The following is a 21,395-nucleotide window of genomic DNA, read 5'->3' as shown; positions in this document are numbered from 1 at the left end:
GGATGACTGTGCATTGCCCAAATATAATAAAAATTATCCGCTCCTGCAATTATTTTTTTGAATAAATAATTTTTAAAAATTACTAGATTATTCCGTCAGCCAAACAAGCCCTAAGACGGCAGGCACCTATCTCGAAAGGGCTCACCTTGGAATGAGCTCCCGGGTTCATATCGTGGATATGGTTATGGATCAACGTACATTCCGAGCCCATTCCGTGCCGTTTTGAGCAACGGAAATTCGGCTACGCGACGGACGACTCTCGTTGTGTGTCAGATCCGCTCACCTCCCCATCCCGCCACGCACCTACCTCGGTCCCACCTTAATTAATACCTCTTTTTTTTGGGTACATAATTAATACCTTTATAAATAGCCCACAACCGAATACGGCTGAGGCATCGCGAGAACGGAGATGGGGGTGGCGAAGGGGAGAACGGAGGTGGAGGTCGGGGCGGACGGAGTCGCCGTCATCACCATCATCAACCCTCCCGTCAATTCCCTGTCGGTCGACGGTATTGCCTTCATCATTTTTCTCTGTCTTGAAGAATTTTATCTTCATTTAAATTCGTTTTCTTAGGCGCTTATTTCGGACTCGATCGAAGAAAATCTATGCTTTTGATGACAAAAAAGCAATTTTTATGTTTTTCTTTTTTCTTTTTTATTTTTTTTTACATCAACCTATTTGAGAATTAGTTCTTGATTATAGACAACGAATTGTTTCTCTCGGATTTTAAGCATTCAAGAGGTTTTTGATACGCATAGTTAGATCTGTCCATTGATTTTATGCTATTTACACCGGAAACTCAAAAACCTGTTGCACTTTCTTGAAATAAACCGTTATCCATCATTTTCTTTTTAAAAGCAAGTCTTTCTTTACACTATGTAACTATCATGGGCTGTTCATAAACGTTGGCCCTTGGTAAATCTTGAGGAATCTTATTAAATCAATCGACTGTAAATCAAAAGCCACGTCTTCATATTATCTGGGCGCTTATTGCCCACTTGATCAAAGAAAATCTCTTCGTTTCGGGGAAGTCTGTTGATGAGATCTTTTTGCCATTTTATGCAGCTTAATTTGATCTAAGGCCTTGTATTTTGGTGTTTTCTTTTCAATTTTTAATAAAAAGGCAGTTTTTTTGCTTTCTCTGTTTTTAATACTTTGTCACAATTAACCTACTTCATGATTATTGTTTTGACCATAATAGCGAATTGTGTTTCTAGCACTTTACTTGTTTGAAAGTGCTGAACTGCAAAGTTAAATTCTGTTGCTTGTAGTTTATTTTATACCCCGGAGATTGAAAGTTTTGCTTCACTTTCCGGAAGTAAATCGCAATTAACCATTCTTTTTATGAAAAAATCATCATGGGTTGTTCGCCCAGGGAATCTTCTTAGAGTGAAACAGATGTAAAACAAACTCCAAAACTTTTCACGCACTGCTTATTAAATGTGCTCTGGATTGGACCTTGCAGGGAATTGGTTAAATATCCCCTAATTTGGATGACGGTTAGCTAAATAATCTTCTAATTTAACGACTAGTATATGTTGGAGGTGGCTTTGTGGCATTCATGATATCCCTCTGGTGCCCTTGTGCCTTAGATCCCAAAAGTTCAATTCTCAAACCTGAACCGGTATTGCAGCCACATATGACATTTCATATATGTGCCATGAAATATTTATTGATAGCTAAGTGGGTCTAAGAGATTAGCAATCCCATCTCTTTGTTTCGTTGATGCTTCATAGTTACCTTGTGTTCCAATGTGAGATGAAAGGACAAGCAAATTACATTTTTATTCATCTAAAATAGGTGAGTGAGAAGAAAAGCTGTTTCAAGTTGTTAACCATTTTGTCTTCTGCTCCTTTGGAAAGAAGATAAACTTATTTATAACATACAATCCATGCTTATTATATTCCTCAGACTACTGATGTCCTTCAGCAACTCTTGATAATTTTCTCAAAAGTTATGTTTTTCGTTTTTATATTCTATATCTGCTTAACGAAGCAACAATTTTTTTTTTCCAATTTTGACTTCTGCGGTCATAATTATGCTGATCTGAAAATAAATTACAAATAATTCTGTCTTTATTTGGGGTTAATTCTGTTCTGTTTTTTGTTTGCTCCCAATGGTACCTATTAGATATTCATAGTCTCCTTTGTCTTGATCTCTTACCATGCTTGAGCTCCTGCTTTCGAGTAAAATATCATGAATGTAAATAATTCCTCATCAAATTTTTGCTTGGGGATTGCTTTATTCGAAATTTTAACTTGAGGCAATCGTTTTGTTATTGTCCAGATTGGAAATATGGACTTTGCGATGACCAGGATGTAATTGTTTACTTGTTTATAATGTCATAGGGTGTACATGTGGTAGAGAATTGGGAACAGTTTCTGTGTTCCCTAGACGAAGCATTTTCACGTCAGCTTTAAAATATACAGGGTTGGTTGTACAAAGAATAGAAGTCAGTCTTCTATCTGTCAGCAGCTTGGTAAATCGTAGGTGCTTGAGGTTAAAAAAAATGATGGAGAACATGATTGATCTTTGCGAGAACCGATGCACTTTTATGGACGAGCCTTAATCCTTCTATAGCAAGATAGGATCAGAATGGGGTTTCTTATGCCTCTGTCATGGAAGGCCCCAGGGTGGGCTTATTTTCTAAGCTGATGCTTTTTCTCGACTATTTTGTCCACTTTATATCAGCTTGGTATAAGGTTGGACCTTTAACCCTTTAATTTTTGGCCTGGCACTATTCACAATCACTATGTCAAGAGCCATAACGAAAGTTGTGTAATTTGTTCCAGTATCTTCAGGGGAAGGTTAGGTCAATGTCATATCTCCAATATATGGATTGGACTGGCCATTTAAGCATGGCTATATCAATCCAACACCTCTTAGCTTGAATTCTGTGGAAAGGAAAAAAAGATCTTTATGGGTTTTTTATTCTTTCTTAGACCAACAGGCCCACATGCTGGGATTTAGGCTAAGACTTGGACAAACTCTTAGAAGGTGTGCGCTGGGTGGGCCAACAGGTCCGATTCCTACAGGAATATCATTGATGCTACATGTTAGATAATTAACTTCTTGCGCTGGGTGAGTAGAAATACCATATTAATGCATTCATCATTGTTACAGATTATGTGAATCTAGTCCTTAAGGTGTTAGTTTGCTATTTTTCCAAATGCTCAATATCCATGCAAAAGGACCTATTGACCTTTTCTTGATTAAACCTCTATGGTAGACCAGTTTACTCAACTTGATCCATGTATAAAGCATGCTTACAAGAATGGGTTTATGCATTGGTGCATATTGGTCCATCCTGGTGATACAATACTATACCAGTCTGGTATCAATATTGACACATCCCTCAGTACTGTATAGTACCAAGACACGGTATGACACCTTAGTTGTACTATACCAGCATCACCATGCATACCGTGTTTTGGTATGATACTCTATTGGGCTACTCCAACCTATATTGTTAGGGGAGTATGATTATCGTACCTATACTACAAACCTTGGACAAAAGGCTATATTTTATTGGAAAAAGTTGTCTTGTGGCTCCTACTTATCATGCTTGTGCTATAGTATCCTTAAGAGTTTTCTCTTTTTTGTAGACTGCCGCTCATCTGTACTATGTATCTGCTCTATTACTTATGTGCATATTTTCTCTTACATGAAACAATAACCTTATTCCATCCATTTTGCTTGACCTGAGGCTGACAATGGTCAGATCACTAAATAAGAGACTTACTCTTATTTCATGAGTTTATTATAGTTAGCACAATTTATATTACAATATTGATCTCTTATATTTTGGTGTATATTCATTTGTTTGACATATTTCCTGTCCTTATTTTCAGTGTTATTCAGCTTAAAAGATAGTTATGAGCAAGCTCTAAACAGAGATGATGTGAAAGCTATTGTGATTACAGGTAATGTGAGTAGTTAAGCATAATTGGTTTTTCAATATTGACAAGTTCTGATTTGTTTAGAAGTACCATCCTTCTTACAACTTGGATTATTGAGTAGGAGCTGGAGGGAAATTTTCAGGAGGTTTTGACATCACTGCCTTTGGTGGTATTCAAGGGGGACAGAGTATGTCTAATCTTTGTTGCACCTTCACACTTCCTTAAATTATTTGTGCGTCTATTTATGTCCAGTTTTTTTATTGCTATAGGGGATCAACCAAAAGCTGGCTATGTTTCAATAGACATTATAACTGACACCTTAGAAGGTATTTGTTGGAGATTTTTGCCATCCATCCTCATATAAAATTTTCTGATTGTTATAAACAAGATTTATGTTGGGAACCTCAATTTCTTGTCTGTGTCAGGTGCAAGAAAGCCATCAGTGGCTGCTATAGATGGCCTAGCACTTGGTGGTGGACTGGAGGTTGCAATGGTATGTGTTACAATTCAGTTGTAACATTACTTTTGCTAGCCTGTATGTCTAGAAATCAGGAATAACATTTGAATTCTCTGTTGTCACTAGGCATGCCATGGGCGCATTTCTACTTCTACTGCTCAACTAGGTCTGCCGGAACTTCAACTTGGAATTATTCCTGGATTTGGAGGTATTATTATGAGCATGCTTTTAAATATTGAACTGCAGGAGCTTGGCTTTTCTTGCAGAATTGTTGGATTATTAAAAACCTGAAGGGCAGTAGATGCAAATTTTAGATATCATTATGGGTAGTTTCTGGCTGCTTGGAAAGCTTGGTCATACTAATATGTAGATTAACTTTTTCGAATGCCTTTTTCATATTTGCTAATTCAAATATTTTTTAGATGTCCATGCCCTTATAATGTTCCATCAATAGATCATCTTAAATGAATGGACCCTGATAGTCTTTTTCCCTTGAGTTCTATGATTGAATGTTGAAATGTGAGAAAGATAACATAAAATTGTTCAATTTGTATTCTCCGTATAGCATACAATGCAAGTAAAATATGTTGCTGAGAACTAATGCTTAACGTTCTTTTTGTTTGGAAAATGTATGTTGTTGACATTTACCATAATGACCTCAAGTTGAGTTTCTTACTACAAGTCGGGATCCTCAGATCCTTACAGGATTCGCAGGACTCTGGCAGGAGCCACTACATTATTCAGCTCAACAGGCACAAACTTATCTTCTCGACCAATTAAGTAGACCTTAGTGTTCCATATTTCCTGGAAAAATTCTCTCCATAATTCCCAGTTTCTGATACTTCAACTATTCTTATCTTATAATAAGACACGAATGTAAATTTTTATCTGTTTTCTGCAACCATATGCCATCTTGTTGTCCTGCTTCTTCCTAGACACTTCATGCTAGAAAATGTCATAAGTAATCTAGCAAAGTTCTTGTATAGTTTGCTAGTTTCTTTGTTGTTGTGCTGGGTTTTCTAGGGATTCCTATGCATTTGCTATAGTATCCCATCTATTTTAACCATGGTTCACCGTACCGACCCATACTACTTGGTTTCGAGCAATCATATCGTACTTGAAAGGTGTTGGTACGATATTAAGTTTTGATACAGTGCAGAGTTCGAAGCATCCTTTATTGGGTGGAACCGACCGGTTCTACCTGGCTTCTTGTTATATCAACCATGATTGGGTGTGAGAAAAGGGTCTCTATCCTATGTTGACATAGGAACATATATACTGAACCGGACATATTATATCATATGGTACTGTACCGGTACACTACAATATGATACAATATGTCTGGTTCGGTATAATATATCTCTGTACTAGTACGGTACCGGTACAGTACCTAGTATTAGTGCAACGAACCTTAATTTTAACATAACACTTTTTTAGCATTCAGACTTTTTTGACGATCCTTTTCACTTCCTCATTATATATTGTTGTGCATCCATTTTTCTTGCTCGAAACTAACTAAAGCACTCTATCATTCTATAAGTTTGTATCCATCAATAAATCATATATCGCTTTCATTTTACTATAATTAAAAAAAATTATTGTGTTAATAAAAGGAATTAATGAAAATAATTTTCACTTTTCTGGTTCTTTTACTCCAAAACATGTATGTAGGGAGAGAATTGAGAAGAGTAGATTTATCATAAAGGTAATTGTGTCTATTAATTTTTGGTAATAGAAATCATACTTTTATTTGTTTTATCGGCTCTGTTTTGGCACCTTTTCTTAAATTATGATGTTATTCTAGATATTAATTCCTAATCATTTATTTATATAAGGATAAAATATGTATTTTATTTTTTTACTAGTGATCAAGTTACGGTGGTGATAAACATTACTTGAAAGAATCAACAATGCCACTTGCTTGGAGATCCACCACTGCTCTCTCCGACCCTCTCTCTTGCTACCATTTCCTCTCCTACAAGGTTTTTAAATCTTGATTTATAAGTTTTCTTGGTGAATGGCCGGGACTGAGATAAATCGATCAAGAACTTTGTTTAAGCATTGATTTTCAAGATTTATTAGTCAAGAAAGTCTATGTAAGAAAGTAAAAAAATGATTGCAAAATATTGGATGATGTGAATATAGTATCATCCGATACGAATATTTTATCGGCGGATATTTTGGATTTTATCAATTTATATCAGTTGTGATAATAGGGCCAAGATTTTTATATATATTGTATTTGGGGTTGCTTGATACTGATACAAACTGTGTTCTTGGTCGAGACGAAAACCTTGCTTTTGTCCCTCCGCTACGTTACCTGCAATAGCTGCCAGCCACCAACACCACTGTGGTGCCTCTCCCTCCCCTTTATCACCCCTATCATCCTCCTCTGCCTCCCGAACTAGCGCTGACTCCACCCTCGGCAGGCTTGGCAGCATCGTTGGCTTTGATCATGCCATCATGGTTCTCCCCCCTTGCTCAGCTTGTCTCCCTTGCCCCTGCCTTTGCCACCCTCTTCTCCTACTGCATCATCTTTGAATCCTTTCATCATGATTACCTCCTCCAGCCTACATCGTCTACGCCCTTCTTCCCAACCCCAAATACCCCTGCTGCTACTCTATTGCCCTTTTCTGTCAGTCCAAGTCAGATATTTGTCTGACACATCTGATGGTCTGTCAATGGCAACAATGGGATAGTGGTAGGTGAGAGAGATGGTAAGTAGCAGTCAAAGGAAAATCATTGTGTAGAGAGCAAGATTTCAAGAAAAATTTTGTTGGAATAAAGAAGCTAAAATACCACTTGAATTCGAATAAATCACGACTTAATCAATGTGCTTAATGATACCTTAGGTGATAGGGGAGGTACGATCATACCAATTGGTCTCAAAAGGAGATCTGAGTCGTTTATTTCATGCATATGGATGGCTGAAAAAATCAGGCCTGTTTAGGTAATCTTGTAGTTGCTATTAGAACTGGTCAACTGGATCACTTCTTTGTGTTACATTTAAACAAAAAGAAGAAGAAGAAAGGTGTTAAGATATATGACAAGTTGGGAGAGATGGTGAGGAGAGAAAGAAGATGAACAGAGATGAGAAGGATGTTGTATGGACTAAACTGATCCATGCAGTATTTATTTTTATTAAAAAGTGGGATTGCCACTACTTAGGAGCAAAAGACACTAATTCCCTTAATAAGTGTCCAAGTCCAATAATATAAATTCGGGCTTATATAGGCTCCAATGAAGGCCTAATAACAAGAGAATAAAAGGAGAAAAAAGCCCAATAAGCATAAACACAATATATTATTAAGAAAATATCGGAAAGCCTCCTTGTTGATCAACACCCCCACTTTCAAGCTGGAGCATGAATATCAGTCATGCATAAGCTTGATAATAATGCTCTTCAACTGTTCTCGTCGGAGAGCGTTGGTTAACACATCTGCAAGTTGAGAATTAGATCGAACATGTTGCAAATGCAACAACTCTATACATTGCTTCTGCACTTGACCTGACTACTATAAATTGTTCGTGCTTTTCCAAGTAACCAAGTTCTTCCACACAAATGTACGATATCCAGATGTAGACATTTTATCACAAGGATATTCTGCTGAATCAGCATGTATATTCCACCAAAAATTTAAAGAGTAATCTTTCAGGCATAATACACTTATGAAATAGATGTCTTTCATCTTCAATTTAATTAGTTTAGTGGTTGTTGCTTTTGCCATTTATCTTGCCATCTAATTTTATTTTTTCTTCAGGAACACAACGACTTCCACGCCTTGTTGGACTTACAAAATCTCTTGAAATGATTCTGGTAAAGTATTTTCTTTGTATCTGCAGATGCTTTTTTGTTTGTAGTAGCTCAATAATCATGAATATGCAAGCCAATCTTTTCAAGCAGCATCTTTATATATTCATCACTTAACAGATGTCAAAACCAATTAAAGGAGAGGAAGCTCATGCATTTGGTCTAGTTGATGCCATAGTTTCACCTGAGGAGTTGGTGAGGACAGCCCGCTGTTGGGCTCTGGATATTGTTGAATTCAGAAGACCATGGATCAGGAGCCTTTACAGAACTGATAAGTTAGAGCCTCTTGGAGAGGCTAGGGAGATACTAAAGTTTGCAAGAGCTCAAACTCAAAAACGAGCTCCCAATCTCCAGCACCCATTGGTTTGTCTTGATGTAATTGAAGAGGGTATAGTATCAGGACCTCGTGCTGGACTTTGGAAGGTAAGTGCTAGTATGCTATTATTCTCAAAATCTCTCAGCTTTAACTTAGTTAATGTACTTACTTCGAAGTCTCCAAGCTATGACAAGCCAAGCTCTTATGATCTGAAACTTCTTCCTTTTTTGCAGGAAGCGAAGGCTTTCCAGACACTTCTTTTCTCTGACACATGCAAGAGCTTGGTTCATGTCTTTTTTGCACAACGTGCAACCTCAAAGGTAGTTCTAGGGTTGCTATCTTCCTTTACTTTGCATTAGTTGCATTCTTGCTTTTGAACGGGTCATGCTTCCTTGAAAGTTGCATAGGATGCTGATGTACCTACATAATCATCAACATGTCCCTGAAAATAATATGAATTACTACTGGAGACAAGCTTTTGGGACAAGTATATTGAAGAGGATGTTAGAAGCCTGGGGAAGCTCTTTTTTTTTTTTTCTTTCTTTTCTTTTGCCAAATTTTAATCTTTTCAGCATCAGGAAATGATTCATCGAGATGTCCTAGTATCAGATGCACGTATCACACTAAGAGGGATTACAGGAGGAACTTGTGAACACCTTGAAAATGACCAAAACCCTCTCAGCTTTTCTTTGTGCAGATAAAGGGCATTTCAGTCAATTTCACATGCTCTGAGTATGTCATTATTGACTCGGCCTTCCAGGTGTTGGGAATTTAACACCTACAATTGAATGACCTATCTAACCTTTTTAAATTTGAGTTACCCATGAAGATGACCAGAAGGCATCTGCATGCATCCATGTGTATGTATGTATGAACAAATGAATCTCTCTAATATTCCCAATAAGCACTATTTCCAGAATCCGTAATGGCATGAATAACCTAGAGACATAGCCTTTTTCAGGTCAAACCGATTTGTAACATATTATTCCTTCTTACTTGGTCACTCTAATTTCTTCAACAGTTTCGGGTATTATAAGGCAACAGCCTAGAATGTTGACTAGGAAGTCAAGTGCTTGAAAGGATTGAGGAATTACTGAAAGACCCTATCTGAACTTCAAGCCTGTTTTCAGTAATTCATGATGAAGGGCATTCTGTTCTCAGAGGATCAGGTTGGGTTATTTGGTTGTGCACTTTGAATTCTTTCATTGGAGCTCTGATGTCAATATACTGGTTAAAGAGCAAGTGGGATGCTTGGCCTTGCTGGCAGGAAGCAAGTACTCTTACATAATTTGTATGCCACAGCCCATAAAATTATGACCTCAAAAGCACCTAATGATTAATAATTTATCGGCTTTTGAATACACCATTAATAAATCTAAGCTGAGACTTTCAGCACAGACATTTTGATGAGCTATTGTCAATTTTGCTGAGTTAGTTATATCAATCATGGAATTAGAAAGCATGTTCTACAGTGTATATATGGATGTTGAATACCTATAGTCATATATTAAATGAACAAAAATTGCATGATTCTGTTGCTGGGTATGTTTAGGAGGTCCTCAGTTGTTTCATGTTATTTTCTGATACATAGCTGTGCAGTTTTTTTGGAAAAAGAAAGACTGAAAAATCTCATATGATGATATGACATCACAAATTCTGGTGACAGGTACCTGGTGTCACTGACTTGGGTTTGGTTCCCAGAAAAATAACTAAAGTTGCTATTCTTGGAGGAGGTCTAATGGGTTCTGGAATTGCAACTGCACTAATCCTGAGCAATTATCCTGTAATACTAAAAGAAGTCAATGAGAAATTCTTAAAATCAGGGATTGACAGAGTCAAAGGTACATGCGTATTAATTTATGGTACTCTTCTGGGCATTGAGGGCCCTTTTCAGAAATTCTGTTTTAGAAATTTCAAATGCTTATATTGCTGCAACTTTTCAGCCAATTTGCAGAGTCGTGTCAATAAAGGAAAAATGTCTCAAGAGAAGTGTGAGAGGACCCTCTCGCTTCTTACTGGTGTTCTTGATTACCAACTCTTTAAAGATGTGGATATGGTCATTGAGGCAAGACAAAGCACCACACTCTTTTTCTTCCCTCTTTTTATCTTTTTGTTATAAGTATTATTTTTTTTGCCTTATTTAATCTTGCCATTGAAAATTGTATCATGGCAGGCAGTCATTGAGAACGTGTCATTGAAGCAGCAAATATTTGCTGATCTAGAGAAATTTTGCTCGCCCCATTGCATACTTGCTACCAACACTTCAACAATAGATCTCAATTTAATAGGAGAAAAAACCATGTCTCAGGATCGTATTGTTGGTGCACATTTCTTTAGGTAATTCGAGCTACATTTCTTTATAGTTTTTTGCTCGTTATTCTCTTACTGATGATGTTTCTTCTTCAGTCCTGCTCATATCATGCCACTCCTGGAAATAGTTCGGACTCGTAAAACATCTCCGCAAGTTATTGCGGACTTACTAGATGTTGGGAAGAAGATTCGCAAAACTCCAATTGTAGTTGGGAATTGTACTGGCTTTGCTGTCAACAGGATGTTCTTTCCTTACACTCAGTCAGCACTTTTTTTAGTTGATCGTGGTGTTGATGTCTATAAGATTGATCGTGCATGTACCAAATTTGGAATGCCAATGGGCCCTTTCAGGTATGCTGAAAATGATTTGACAAAACTATAATTTTATTTTACTATTCATCAGCAAAACTATTTGAACGGGATAACATCTCCAATATTGCTGTCGTGTAGTTTTTGGGTGGATATAGGAAGAATACTGCTTCTTGACTTTGCATTAGTGATGCTGGTCTTTTCTTTTGCCACACAGGCTTGCCGATCTGGTTGGTTTTGGGGTTGCAGTAGCTACTGGTATGCAATACCTTGAAAATTTCCCTGAAAGAGTCTATAAATCAATGTTAATGTCGATAATGCTTGAGGATAAGAGATCAGGTATAAGACATTGCCTGATAGTGTTCATCCTGCAGTTACTTTCATTTCACTCACTCTATGATAAAATCTCCTGTCTTTGCTGTGGCATGTTAAGACCCTAATACGAATATCCGATGCTCATCCACCATTTATGTCATTCATGACAGGTGAAGCTACTCGAAAGGGATTCTATAAATATGAGAAGCGGAAGGCCAGTCCAGACCCTGAAATAAAGAAATACATCGAGAAATCAAGGAGCATGGCTGGCATTACCCCTGATCTTGAGGTTCTCTTTCCACTCATTATTGACCAGAATGGAAGTTTCAGTTTTAGGCTAGTTTGTAAAAATGTGTGCATGCATGCTTCCTCACATTTGTTAGACTGGGTTGATAGCATATAATATATATCATGGGGTATACTGGATTGATGGCATGAGATATTTTGGCCATTTAACTAGTGCAATGTTGATCGACCTTTTTGTTTTCTTGTACAGATATAATGCATTGGTTTAAACGTTACCAAAAGTTTGAAAAAGAAAATCATTGACTTAATAACCAAAATAGACATGAACAAGCCAAAGAATGAGTTGTTTACTTCACTGCTATATTTTAAATTCTTCATACAACCTAACTCAACTTTTATAAATATTCCCATCATAATCCATGTTTTGCCCACAAATCATCACTTTTCGAAGTTCATAGTGATGGGCTCACAACTTGCTAATGGTTCGTTGATGAAACCTGCATTAGCAGGTCAAGAGTGCATAAGGAAGGGGTGCATGCATATTACATAGAAATTGCTACTAGTGATATAGTGCTGAAAGAGTCCTTGACAACTGATTTTTCTTTTTTGAATTCATTTTGATAATTGACAACATCAGAGTTTAATCAGTGGCTTTGCATGAGGTAGATTAATTCTATTTATGTTCAATTGTTGGGAATTTTGTATCTCCAAAAAGAGAAATATATGACAAAGCATTATAAATTTAGGAGAAAGCATTTAAAACATCTGTTTCATGTTTGTACTGTATGCAATTTTTCCCTTTTATAAGAAGTAGGTAATTTGCTCTCTTCTTTGCAGCAGCCAGAGATATCATATTTTGGGTTCCTGTCGGATTCCAGTATCTCTGATCTTATGTAATTCTAGTAAGATAGGCAGTGATGATCTGTCTTCCTGTAAAGAGATGATCAATGAAACCAGAACCATATATATGCTTGATTTTTTGGATGGCCTGCATCACAGTGGGCATGGCATAGTTATCGATGTGGTTTGGACCTGCCAGAAATAAATAACGACTGTGGTCCATGTAATTCTGGTTTTGTGGGATGAATATAACTGGATTATGATATTTGATGTCGCTAAACGAAAAGCCTAGAGCATAAAAGCTCCAGAATCTTTGCATATCTAATCAGATGTATCCTGGCGTCTCTTTCATCATAAATAATGATCAAAGGTGACGTGTATCAGATTTGCCACTTCATTGCTTATGTGCTTTGTGTGTTTGGCTGCAGCTAATGAAGTTAGCAGATAAGGATATTGTAGAAATGGTATTCCTTCCCGTTGTAAATGAGGCCTGCCGAGTCCTTGATGAGGGAATTGCTGTGAAAGCATCGGATCTTGATATTGCTTCCATCATGGGCATGGGCTTCCCCCCTTACAGGTTTATTTCTTTAGCTGGATGTTGATTAATAGGAGATAGTATTTTCAACCTAATATTTCTTCTAAACTTGTACTTCAAACCAGGGGTGGCATAATGTTTTGGGCAGACTCTCTTGGTGCAAATTACATCCACTCGAGATTGGATGCATGGTCAAATTTGTATGGTGAACTTTTCAAGCCCTGTACATATCTGGCAGAAAGAGCTTCTAAAGGTCTATCTCTGGTGAGGAGACTGCTGCATTTACTTTGTGACTGGTCTTTGTTGTTGTAGCTTCTTATTCTCACCAAGCAATCATTGATTCTATATATCAAATTTATGCAGAGTGCCCAAGTAAATCAGGCAAAGGCTCGAATGTAGAGTGACCTTTCTGGCAAAATCTCTCTTTGAAGATGATGTAATAAAGGGGTGAATAATGACACAGGGATCGCATATTCCTAGAGTGTTGTAAGGCCTTTATGTGGATCATCCCTCAAGTATTTTCCACAGTATTCATGCTTACGATAATTCTGTGGATTTCACCGTGTAGTATTAGCAACAGATTGCAGTTGAATTATTAAAGCAGAAACAAGTTAAATTGATGATGGTTATTTTGTATCATTTCTTATGTGCGCCCTATGTATCAGGAAGGTGTTTAGATTTTCATGCTACTAGAGATGTTTAGCAAGCAACAGGTTTACTTTATGAGCAATGTTCTAAACTGAGACCTTGCAGTTGTGCGTGTATGCTTACGAGGTAGTTCTAGAACTCTGGTAAAAGCTGAGGTTTGTCATGGCTGTTGAAAGAAATTGGTCCTTTTAATTATAAAACTGGGCAGCTTTTTCCCCACCTCAATACTGTCTGTTTAGTAACTAATCAAATGATTAATAGATCATACTGCTGTACACTCTTAAGAACTCATCCATCTGGACAGGGATGTAAACAACAATTTCAATCTTGATCAAGTGTAGCTCAGCTGGTTGGCACCTCTCTCTGGGAGGATTCAGATTCAAAACTGGGTGGTGGTATATAATCATCAAAATCTTAAAAAAAAAGGGTGTATCAGGTGCTTTTGTCTGTCATCCTTAAAAACATGGAATAGTATCACATTCTTAATAGTTACCTTGTCGCAGCTGCTTTGCAATTCAAAAGATCTTCCTCCATCGAGAGGTGTGATGCATTATGATCCATTATTGTTCTCGAGTTAAACTTTCACTAGAATCGAAAGTTCGAAGTATATATGGTGTTATTAATTACTCTATGTTACTAACTGAAATGAAGCCCCATAAGCTGTAATATGGCTCTAGTCATTCTTCATTGCCGCACTTTCGCGAGGTGATGCTTGGTGCTTGGCTATAGTTAACCGTCGAGCAGCTATATCGTTGAAGGGCTGGCCTCCTTCCTCAGTCTCCGCCAAGTGGAGAATCGATTTGGATTCTCCTAGGTTTTTCTTTCATGTGCAGAGGACTCATAAACATTAATGGGCAATTTAATCTTGTTATGTTTATTTATTACATGAGTTATGGGTATAACCATAAAGCAGTAATGTAATAGCTGCTGTTTAGCCCTGCAAATGTGGTGGGTGGTTCCAATGCCTTGTTATTTTCTATTAGGGTGGTATGCTTTAAGGAATCTTGTTGGACCAAGTTCAACTCTTCCATATGTAAGATGAGTCATATAGGAATAGGATGCTCATGCTGCAATCTTTTAAAATGAGGCTTAGACTTTTTTTTATAATTTTGTAAAGGCTACAAGATTTTCAACCTTCTCAATATCCCACTTTTGTCCACTCTCCATTCCCTCCTCTCGGTCCACCCTTTCATGCAATGCCCATACTCCTTGAAGGGAGGAATGACGTGACGTTGCATACTGAATGGCCACTGGTTGTTTCAGAGCTAATGTTTGAGGATTTTTGAGAATTCCATAAGGTGATTTGGTTGAAATAAATGGTTCTATATTTGTATAATTCAGAGTGCGCTCATTTAAATTATGTCAAATACTTGTAACGTTTTGCATGTTATCGCACGACAGATAGCTCTATGAATCACAAGACAATATTATAAATGAAGATTTTACAGAGTTTTTTTTTTTGATCCAAAATTCAACCTGATTGATTTCGTACTCTTGGCTTGATTAGAAAATGGGCTTGAATAAATATGGTAGGAGTGCCACTGCATTGCGTATATCTACAAAGGTCCTCATTTACACTATGTGAGCACCAGGTTGGTGACACATGGCTTTATTTCAGCATACTTTGGTACCAATCCGTATTGTATGTGATTAAATTAAGTAACCATATGAATTCCATCTTGAATTCAGGTAAATTTCTCTAAACAATGATGGCCGGCAGAAAAGAGCTCTATGGACATGATTTCAGCATGCTTCCTTAGTCTTTCTTCTTTTCTTGATGAGCAAACGAGGAGTGACGAAGAAAACCATGACATTAGATGGCTCCGAAATACATTTTGAAGCTCGAAGCATCCTATATTATGAAAAGACTAAATATAAATATGCTTAAAATTTGGCACATATTTAGTTTACAATTGAAATTAGAATCGGGATCAGAATAAATTGGAATAGAAATCGACATGACCATAACTCCCTATATATTTAGTTCATGACTGAAATTAGAATCAAAATTAAAATAAAATTTGAATACTAGAAGAAAGTATAGATTAGGTTTTAGAAGATTGGACTATTTTCATTCCTATCTAAAATTGAAATAGAAACAAAACTTTCTTCAACTAAATAGCTGAAATGAGAGACATTTATTTCCATTTTTATTCCATAGTCTGATTTCACGCGCCCAAATATGTCCTTAGTGGAGCTCAAATACTAAGTAATTAATTGTTTGTGGCTTTCAGTCAAATTCCCAAAAAAAAATTGATGCAACAGTAATTTTCTTATGCTTCTGCCGTTATTATAGGAGATAAGATTCAAGTGATGTTTTAGTAATTGTTCTTCTCTTTTTTTTGTCTCGAGAAATATTTCCTCGAATTAAGGAATGGTCATATAGTAAAATGACTCTTTTAACCTCAAGAAGAAAATTGTTTATCGGTATCTCTCGAAATCATGAAACTAGGGTTCAGGTCAAAAAAAAATAAGACATTGATTTGGAAGCAACATCTGGATTTCTAAAGCTAGTTTGAACCCCTAACATAATTTTGACCCATTTCAGCGTTCGACATGAGCATTCTTCTAATCGAGCCATTCTTTTTCTATTCCCTTGAAAAGGCTTTAGGGCTTCACCCCTCGAGGAAGAGATATCTCCGATGGCGGAGCAGCAGCAGGCCCAAACGGAGTCGCCGGCGCGATCTCCGTCGCTGTCTCAGCCGCCGCAGCAACAGAGGCAGCGGGAGGAGATGATGGCCTGCGTGGCGGCGCTGGAGGCGGCGCTGCTCCCCTGCCTCCCCGCCCGCGAACTGCAAGCCGTTGACCGCTCCGTCCACTCCTCCCACCAGAGTCAGTCCTCCGCATCCCTTCTTTCTCCTCTCTCTCTCTCTCTCTCAGCTCTCATCTCGATCTATTAGTCCTCTTTTACTCTAGATTTTGTTCCTAGTGATGGTTTAGTGTAGAAAGATTGGATCTTGGACTGATTGGAGTGTTTTTTTTTGGCTCTACGTTAGCAAATATGGGATTGTGGGCTGGGTCTCTTTTGTTCTGTCCCGAAAAACGTGTTGGTTAACGAATGGCTGTCTTAATCAAAGGAGAATTTGTTTGGATGCGCTCAAGTTGTGATTGAACTTTTGCAAGTGAACACTTTTATAGATGAATTCTTGGTCTTGAATCAGTTTTGGTCGATTGATTTGAAGTGTGAACCGCTGAAAGCTTGTAGTTTGTGCAGCTTATTCCCTCTTCCTGGTGCTTGGTTATAAGGAAAACCCAAGATTTTATCCAATATTTTGAGGCTTTCCATTGCTATTTGTCCTTTTTGTGAATTTGTTGATCTGGTTAATCTTTATACTTGAGATTCTTGTTCTTGACGATTTCATTGATCGAGCTTCAATCTGATTGTTGAAGGAGCTGTTCAACTACTCAGCTTGATTAAGTGGCATTTATAAGAGTCAAATCATTGTCGAATAGTTTAAAATGGAAGAATTATGCATTAGTTTATTGTGAAGGACTACAATGAGAAGATCACCAATTCCCTTGGGCTTTGCTGGCTGACAGTCACCTCCTCCAAGAGCTGTGCAGCAGCTACAAAATAGAAATTTGACAGAATATAAAATAATGATGTACGAACAAGAACGAATCCTAATGGAAAAGGAAAAAAAGAGGGTTGCCAAGTAATACTTCTCCCGCACCTCCTAATAGAAGAACTTATCCTAAAAGCACTTAAGTATATCATCTATTGGTCCATCATTTTCCCACTCCTTTCTAAAACCTCATTACGAGACCACTGAGTTAGTAGGAGACCTCAATTTTGTTAGCCTAGTCACTATGGCCTGTCTGCTTCATTTTCTAGGTAAGAAATCTTAGGTGGCTTGAGGTTGAACTTGATGGTCAGGGCATATGGAGGACATGGTGCATATTTGGGGTGTAAAAGATAGCTTTTCTAAGATAGTGAGAGTGTGTGATAACTCTATCCTGTCATTTTTGACTTGGCTATTTTTTTTTGGTGTTAGGTTCTTTTGAGGCCTCAATTCTACTGAGTTTGTTATAGCCCTGAAGACTACTTGCCAGAGCAACTTAGCTGATTTCAGTGTTAATCTTCTGTTACACAGTCAGAGTTGGTGGAATCATTAGACTATGTCATCTTTGTCATCATTTAATAGTTATTACCACATTTTTTCTTATGCACAGTGATCAGAGCTTCAGATCACATCTTACAATCTCAATGGATTATTCCCAGTGGATTCTGCAGACCATTAATTGCAACTGGTCATCATGTTAAACCTCAGCAAATGTAATTTAAGATCTAGATTCTCATTTAGGAATCAACTCAAAATTCACGAGTAAAGATGTGCTGGGGATGGATTACTTGTAATTCAACAATGATTATCTGCAGAAGCATTTAGTTTCATTATAATCATATTTTCTGTCGAAAGTTAGTTAAGAATTTTTAAAGATTGATTGCTATTATATCCTTTTTGTCCTTTTCTTCCGGCATTGCGTGAACCACAATTTCTGAGGAAAGAGCAAAACATGATCTCTTTATGTATATAATTAGGCTGAGTAAAATACAAAGCAACCAGCAAAGTTAGATTACCATCATGCCCTTTGTAGCTACTACTTGGTAAATTTAATGCAGTTGCTTCATCCTCTTTATCAAAATATCTGTTTGTAAAAGACTTTCATACTTTCTTTGTCCTGTCATGGAAAATTGTAATGGTATTTTCTTTTTCTATGTGAGGTTGTGCCCCTATCTTCACTTCAAGATCATAAAAATGCGAGCAACTTCTATTTACAAGTCTAATATATTGAGCCATCGTAATGCAAAATTTTTGAGCCAATCACATATTATAAAATGAGGTTCTTAATATCATTATAGATCTTGATTTTTAATCTTCTTCTGTATAAGTACCTCTGACTTCTCCAATGTACAACTATTAAGGGACAAAATACATGCTTGCACGAGACCTCAAATACTCTCTCCTTATTTAAGCCCCGTTATCGCCACGCTTAGGGACGATATCCAATCAAATTTAAATCTGGTCACAACAATCACGATTAGCTATGGTCAATCCTAAAAGGGTCTGTGCTGCTTTGCCTCTAGTAACTAGAAGGTATTACTTGAGTTCTTTGGTTTTGTATAAGTATCCAAGATCTTTCTATTACACAACCAATTTAGGAGTAAACACATGCCTACACGTCTCCTCACATAAATTTTCATTTCTTTTTCTTTCATAGCAGCCAAACAAAGCCATAGTTTCCCTGGGTACAAACATCTACCAGTATTCTTATAAAGCATAATGGCATGCAGAACTCTTGATCCATAAAACAGCACATTAAGGCAGCCGGAGAAGGCACAACTTAGAAATATCAATTCTTTTTTACCACATGCCAAAATGCATGCCAGGAATGAACATATTGTCATCTGCTTCTGTAATGTAATTGTAAACTAAATGTTTCTTGTTCAATCATGCTTTTTGATTGCAAACAGTTGATGTTGAAAGGCATGCAAGAGATTTTATGGAGTCTGCGAAGAGGCTTCAATTGTATTTCATTGGGCTGCAACGTGAGGATCAGCCCACCAAGGAAGAAATGCTTCGAAAGGTACAACTCCATTAAGGACAATTTTCTGAGATACCGTAGGAAAGTCTTCCTCACAAGTATCTTATGCTTCTTTTCCTTAAAATTTAATGAATATGGGGCTATTTTCTCACAATTTTGTCTCTGGATTATGTTGGCAGGAGATCTCCATCATGGAAGAAGAGTTGAAAGCCAAGTCTGAGCTGATTAAGAAGCACGAGAAACTCATTCAAGGGTGGAGGAAGGAGTTGAAGGACCAGCTGGAGAAGCATGTCACCGAGCTGGAGAGGGTGTAGAATTTCTCATATTGTTTGTTTGTTTCAGTTCAGCAGTTTGTCTATTACTTATACCAAGAGGGATCCTATATAACAAATGATAGAGAAGTTCAGGGGTGGTAAGAAATTGTAATTTTGTGGAGGTCTATACGAAGCATGCTGTGCGTTAAGGGCTTTATCAAAAGTCATGTAGGAAATGGAGTTAATTTCTGCTGAATCAGCCAGTGTCGTAGGATGGCAAAATAAAGGCCATGATCATCAAACAGTCATCTAAATAATAGTTGAAATCGACTATTCTCATTTTTTGTTGTGTTCTTTCAGTTCGTAATGTTTCCAGATATATTCAGCATACTGTTACCTTATAAGGTGTTTGGATGATCAAATATGCTGGACAAAACAAATATGTAATTGAAATGCTTTTGCTAGGTTAGTGCTAAGAGAGTTCGACTAAATTCCACAAATATGTTTCTTGTCTAAATTGGCCTCAAATTGGGAATTTATGAGATGTTATAGAAAAGGTTTTCATTTTTTTCCTACTGAAAATTGATTTTAAAGTGATGGTGGATTGGATAAACTGTATTCATCATCTTTATGCCCTAGAGATTGATGCAAGTAGTAAGTAGTTTAGAGAGAGTAAATTGTATCTAATGGTTTGGATCATTGGTGCTAGCCTAGCGGGCTAGATTCACTTGATTTGAACTATTGCATGGAGACACACATATTAGTCATACTCTATCCTTTATGTATATATATGTATATGCATAGCTAATTAGTTTGGTCTATAAAGCCTATGTGTCTTGGCTCACCCAATTGAGATCCAGGCCTGTAGCAGTCCGACACATTCCAATTTAACGACAATATTTTGTTTTCTATTGCAATATCCTTAACACATTCATGATTTTTTCCTTGATCAAATGGTCCCTCAAGAAATATGCCCAAATCACAAACTAGATGTATATTCATATTATTAAATATTTATAAGTTCCAAATTAATATGCTATATACTACTATTTAGGGAAATATTCTATATGCTGGTGATGGCACATGTTTTTCGCCATTGGTTACTCTTCTTTCCTTTTCTATACTTATCTTTTGGTGAATAGATATATAAATTCGAGGTCAACCTTGAATCCCCTGTATCTTGCTTGGTTGTAAAAGTAGAGAGATCAGGATTTTTGGGATCAGTAAAAGTGAAATAGGTGCTTTCTCTTCCCTCGTGTACTACGTTGGAAGAACCTCGTTTGTCCTGTTATTCTGATTCCCTGGAAGACCCTACCTTCTTCTGAAGGTGCAGCTACAAGGAAGTTGATACAGGATCCTCAGGTCATTTAATGTCGAAAGGAATGTTGATGATTTCTGAAGGCATCGGAAATGGATGCTCACCTATAAAAAAGGTTTCCAAGTGTATGATCGATGAGCTTTGTATCACTTGTGTTAATAAAGCTTGAATGCAGTAATTTGCGGTTAAGTTGGCTGCAGATAACAGGATGAAATCTCATGATCACCATCACTCGCATCAACCCTCATTTGAAAATTCAATGGAAGGTTGGACAGATATGTGGCAGACTGTAGGTCTGTTATTAACCATCATTTGCTTCCGTAATTCTCATAACGACAATTTTAAGCTAAAGGAGCTGCTGCTCAACGTAAACCTAATCATCAACAGGTGTGTAGTGTAACGGTCACAGCCTAAGCTCATGCAACCACCTGTAACCTGCTGCAAGTTCCCTCAGAGCTGGAGAGCGTGGATGAACAGGAAATATCACAATGTTTCATATAGGGAACTAATTTCATTCTTATAGCACAAAATAATTAAGAAGTAAACTCAAACATACTCCCATTGACTCGGCCAATGCTATCTGAATGTCGAG

General features: G+C 37.2%; 2 protein-coding genes across 2 annotated transcripts; both read left to right on the top strand.

The window, feature by feature from the left end:
* The first annotated feature begins 382 nt into the window (after nucleotides 1-382).
* On the top strand, nucleotides 383-13,762 carry LOC120106977 (peroxisomal fatty acid beta-oxidation multifunctional protein MFP2-like). The gene is made up of 18 exons (XM_039120119.1): nucleotides 383-509; nucleotides 3,853-3,924; nucleotides 4,022-4,087; nucleotides 4,170-4,226; nucleotides 4,326-4,393; nucleotides 4,484-4,565; nucleotides 8,119-8,174; nucleotides 8,289-8,591; nucleotides 8,718-8,804; nucleotides 10,151-10,325; nucleotides 10,428-10,549; nucleotides 10,658-10,821; nucleotides 10,891-11,145; nucleotides 11,321-11,442; nucleotides 11,589-11,707; nucleotides 12,933-13,081; nucleotides 13,165-13,303; nucleotides 13,403-13,762. The coding sequence occupies exons 1-18, from the start codon at nucleotides 410-412 to the stop codon at nucleotides 13,436-13,438; spliced, it is 2,172 nt and encodes a 723-aa protein (XP_038976047.1). The 5' UTR covers nucleotides 383-409; the 3' UTR covers nucleotides 13,439-13,762.
* A 2,369-nt stretch (nucleotides 13,763-16,131) lies between these two features.
* Nucleotides 16,132-19,741, top strand: LOC103721689 (mediator of RNA polymerase II transcription subunit 28). The gene is made up of 3 exons (XM_008811993.3): nucleotides 16,132-16,519; nucleotides 19,161-19,273; nucleotides 19,411-19,741. Exons 1-3 carry the CDS (start codon nucleotides 16,330-16,332, stop codon nucleotides 19,543-19,545), a joined length of 438 nt encoding a protein of 145 aa, XP_008810215.1. The 5' UTR covers nucleotides 16,132-16,329; the 3' UTR covers nucleotides 19,546-19,741.
* Nucleotides 19,742-21,395: the final 1,654 nt, after the last annotated feature.

The sequence above is a fragment of the Phoenix dactylifera genome, unplaced genomic scaffold, assembly GCF_009389715.1.
Source record: "Phoenix dactylifera cultivar Barhee BC4 unplaced genomic scaffold, palm_55x_up_171113_PBpolish2nd_filt_p 000715F, whole genome shotgun sequence".
Taxonomy (NCBI): domain Eukaryota; kingdom Viridiplantae; phylum Streptophyta; class Magnoliopsida; order Arecales; family Arecaceae; genus Phoenix; species Phoenix dactylifera.
This window is presented reverse-complemented; position numbering and strand designations above follow the sequence as displayed.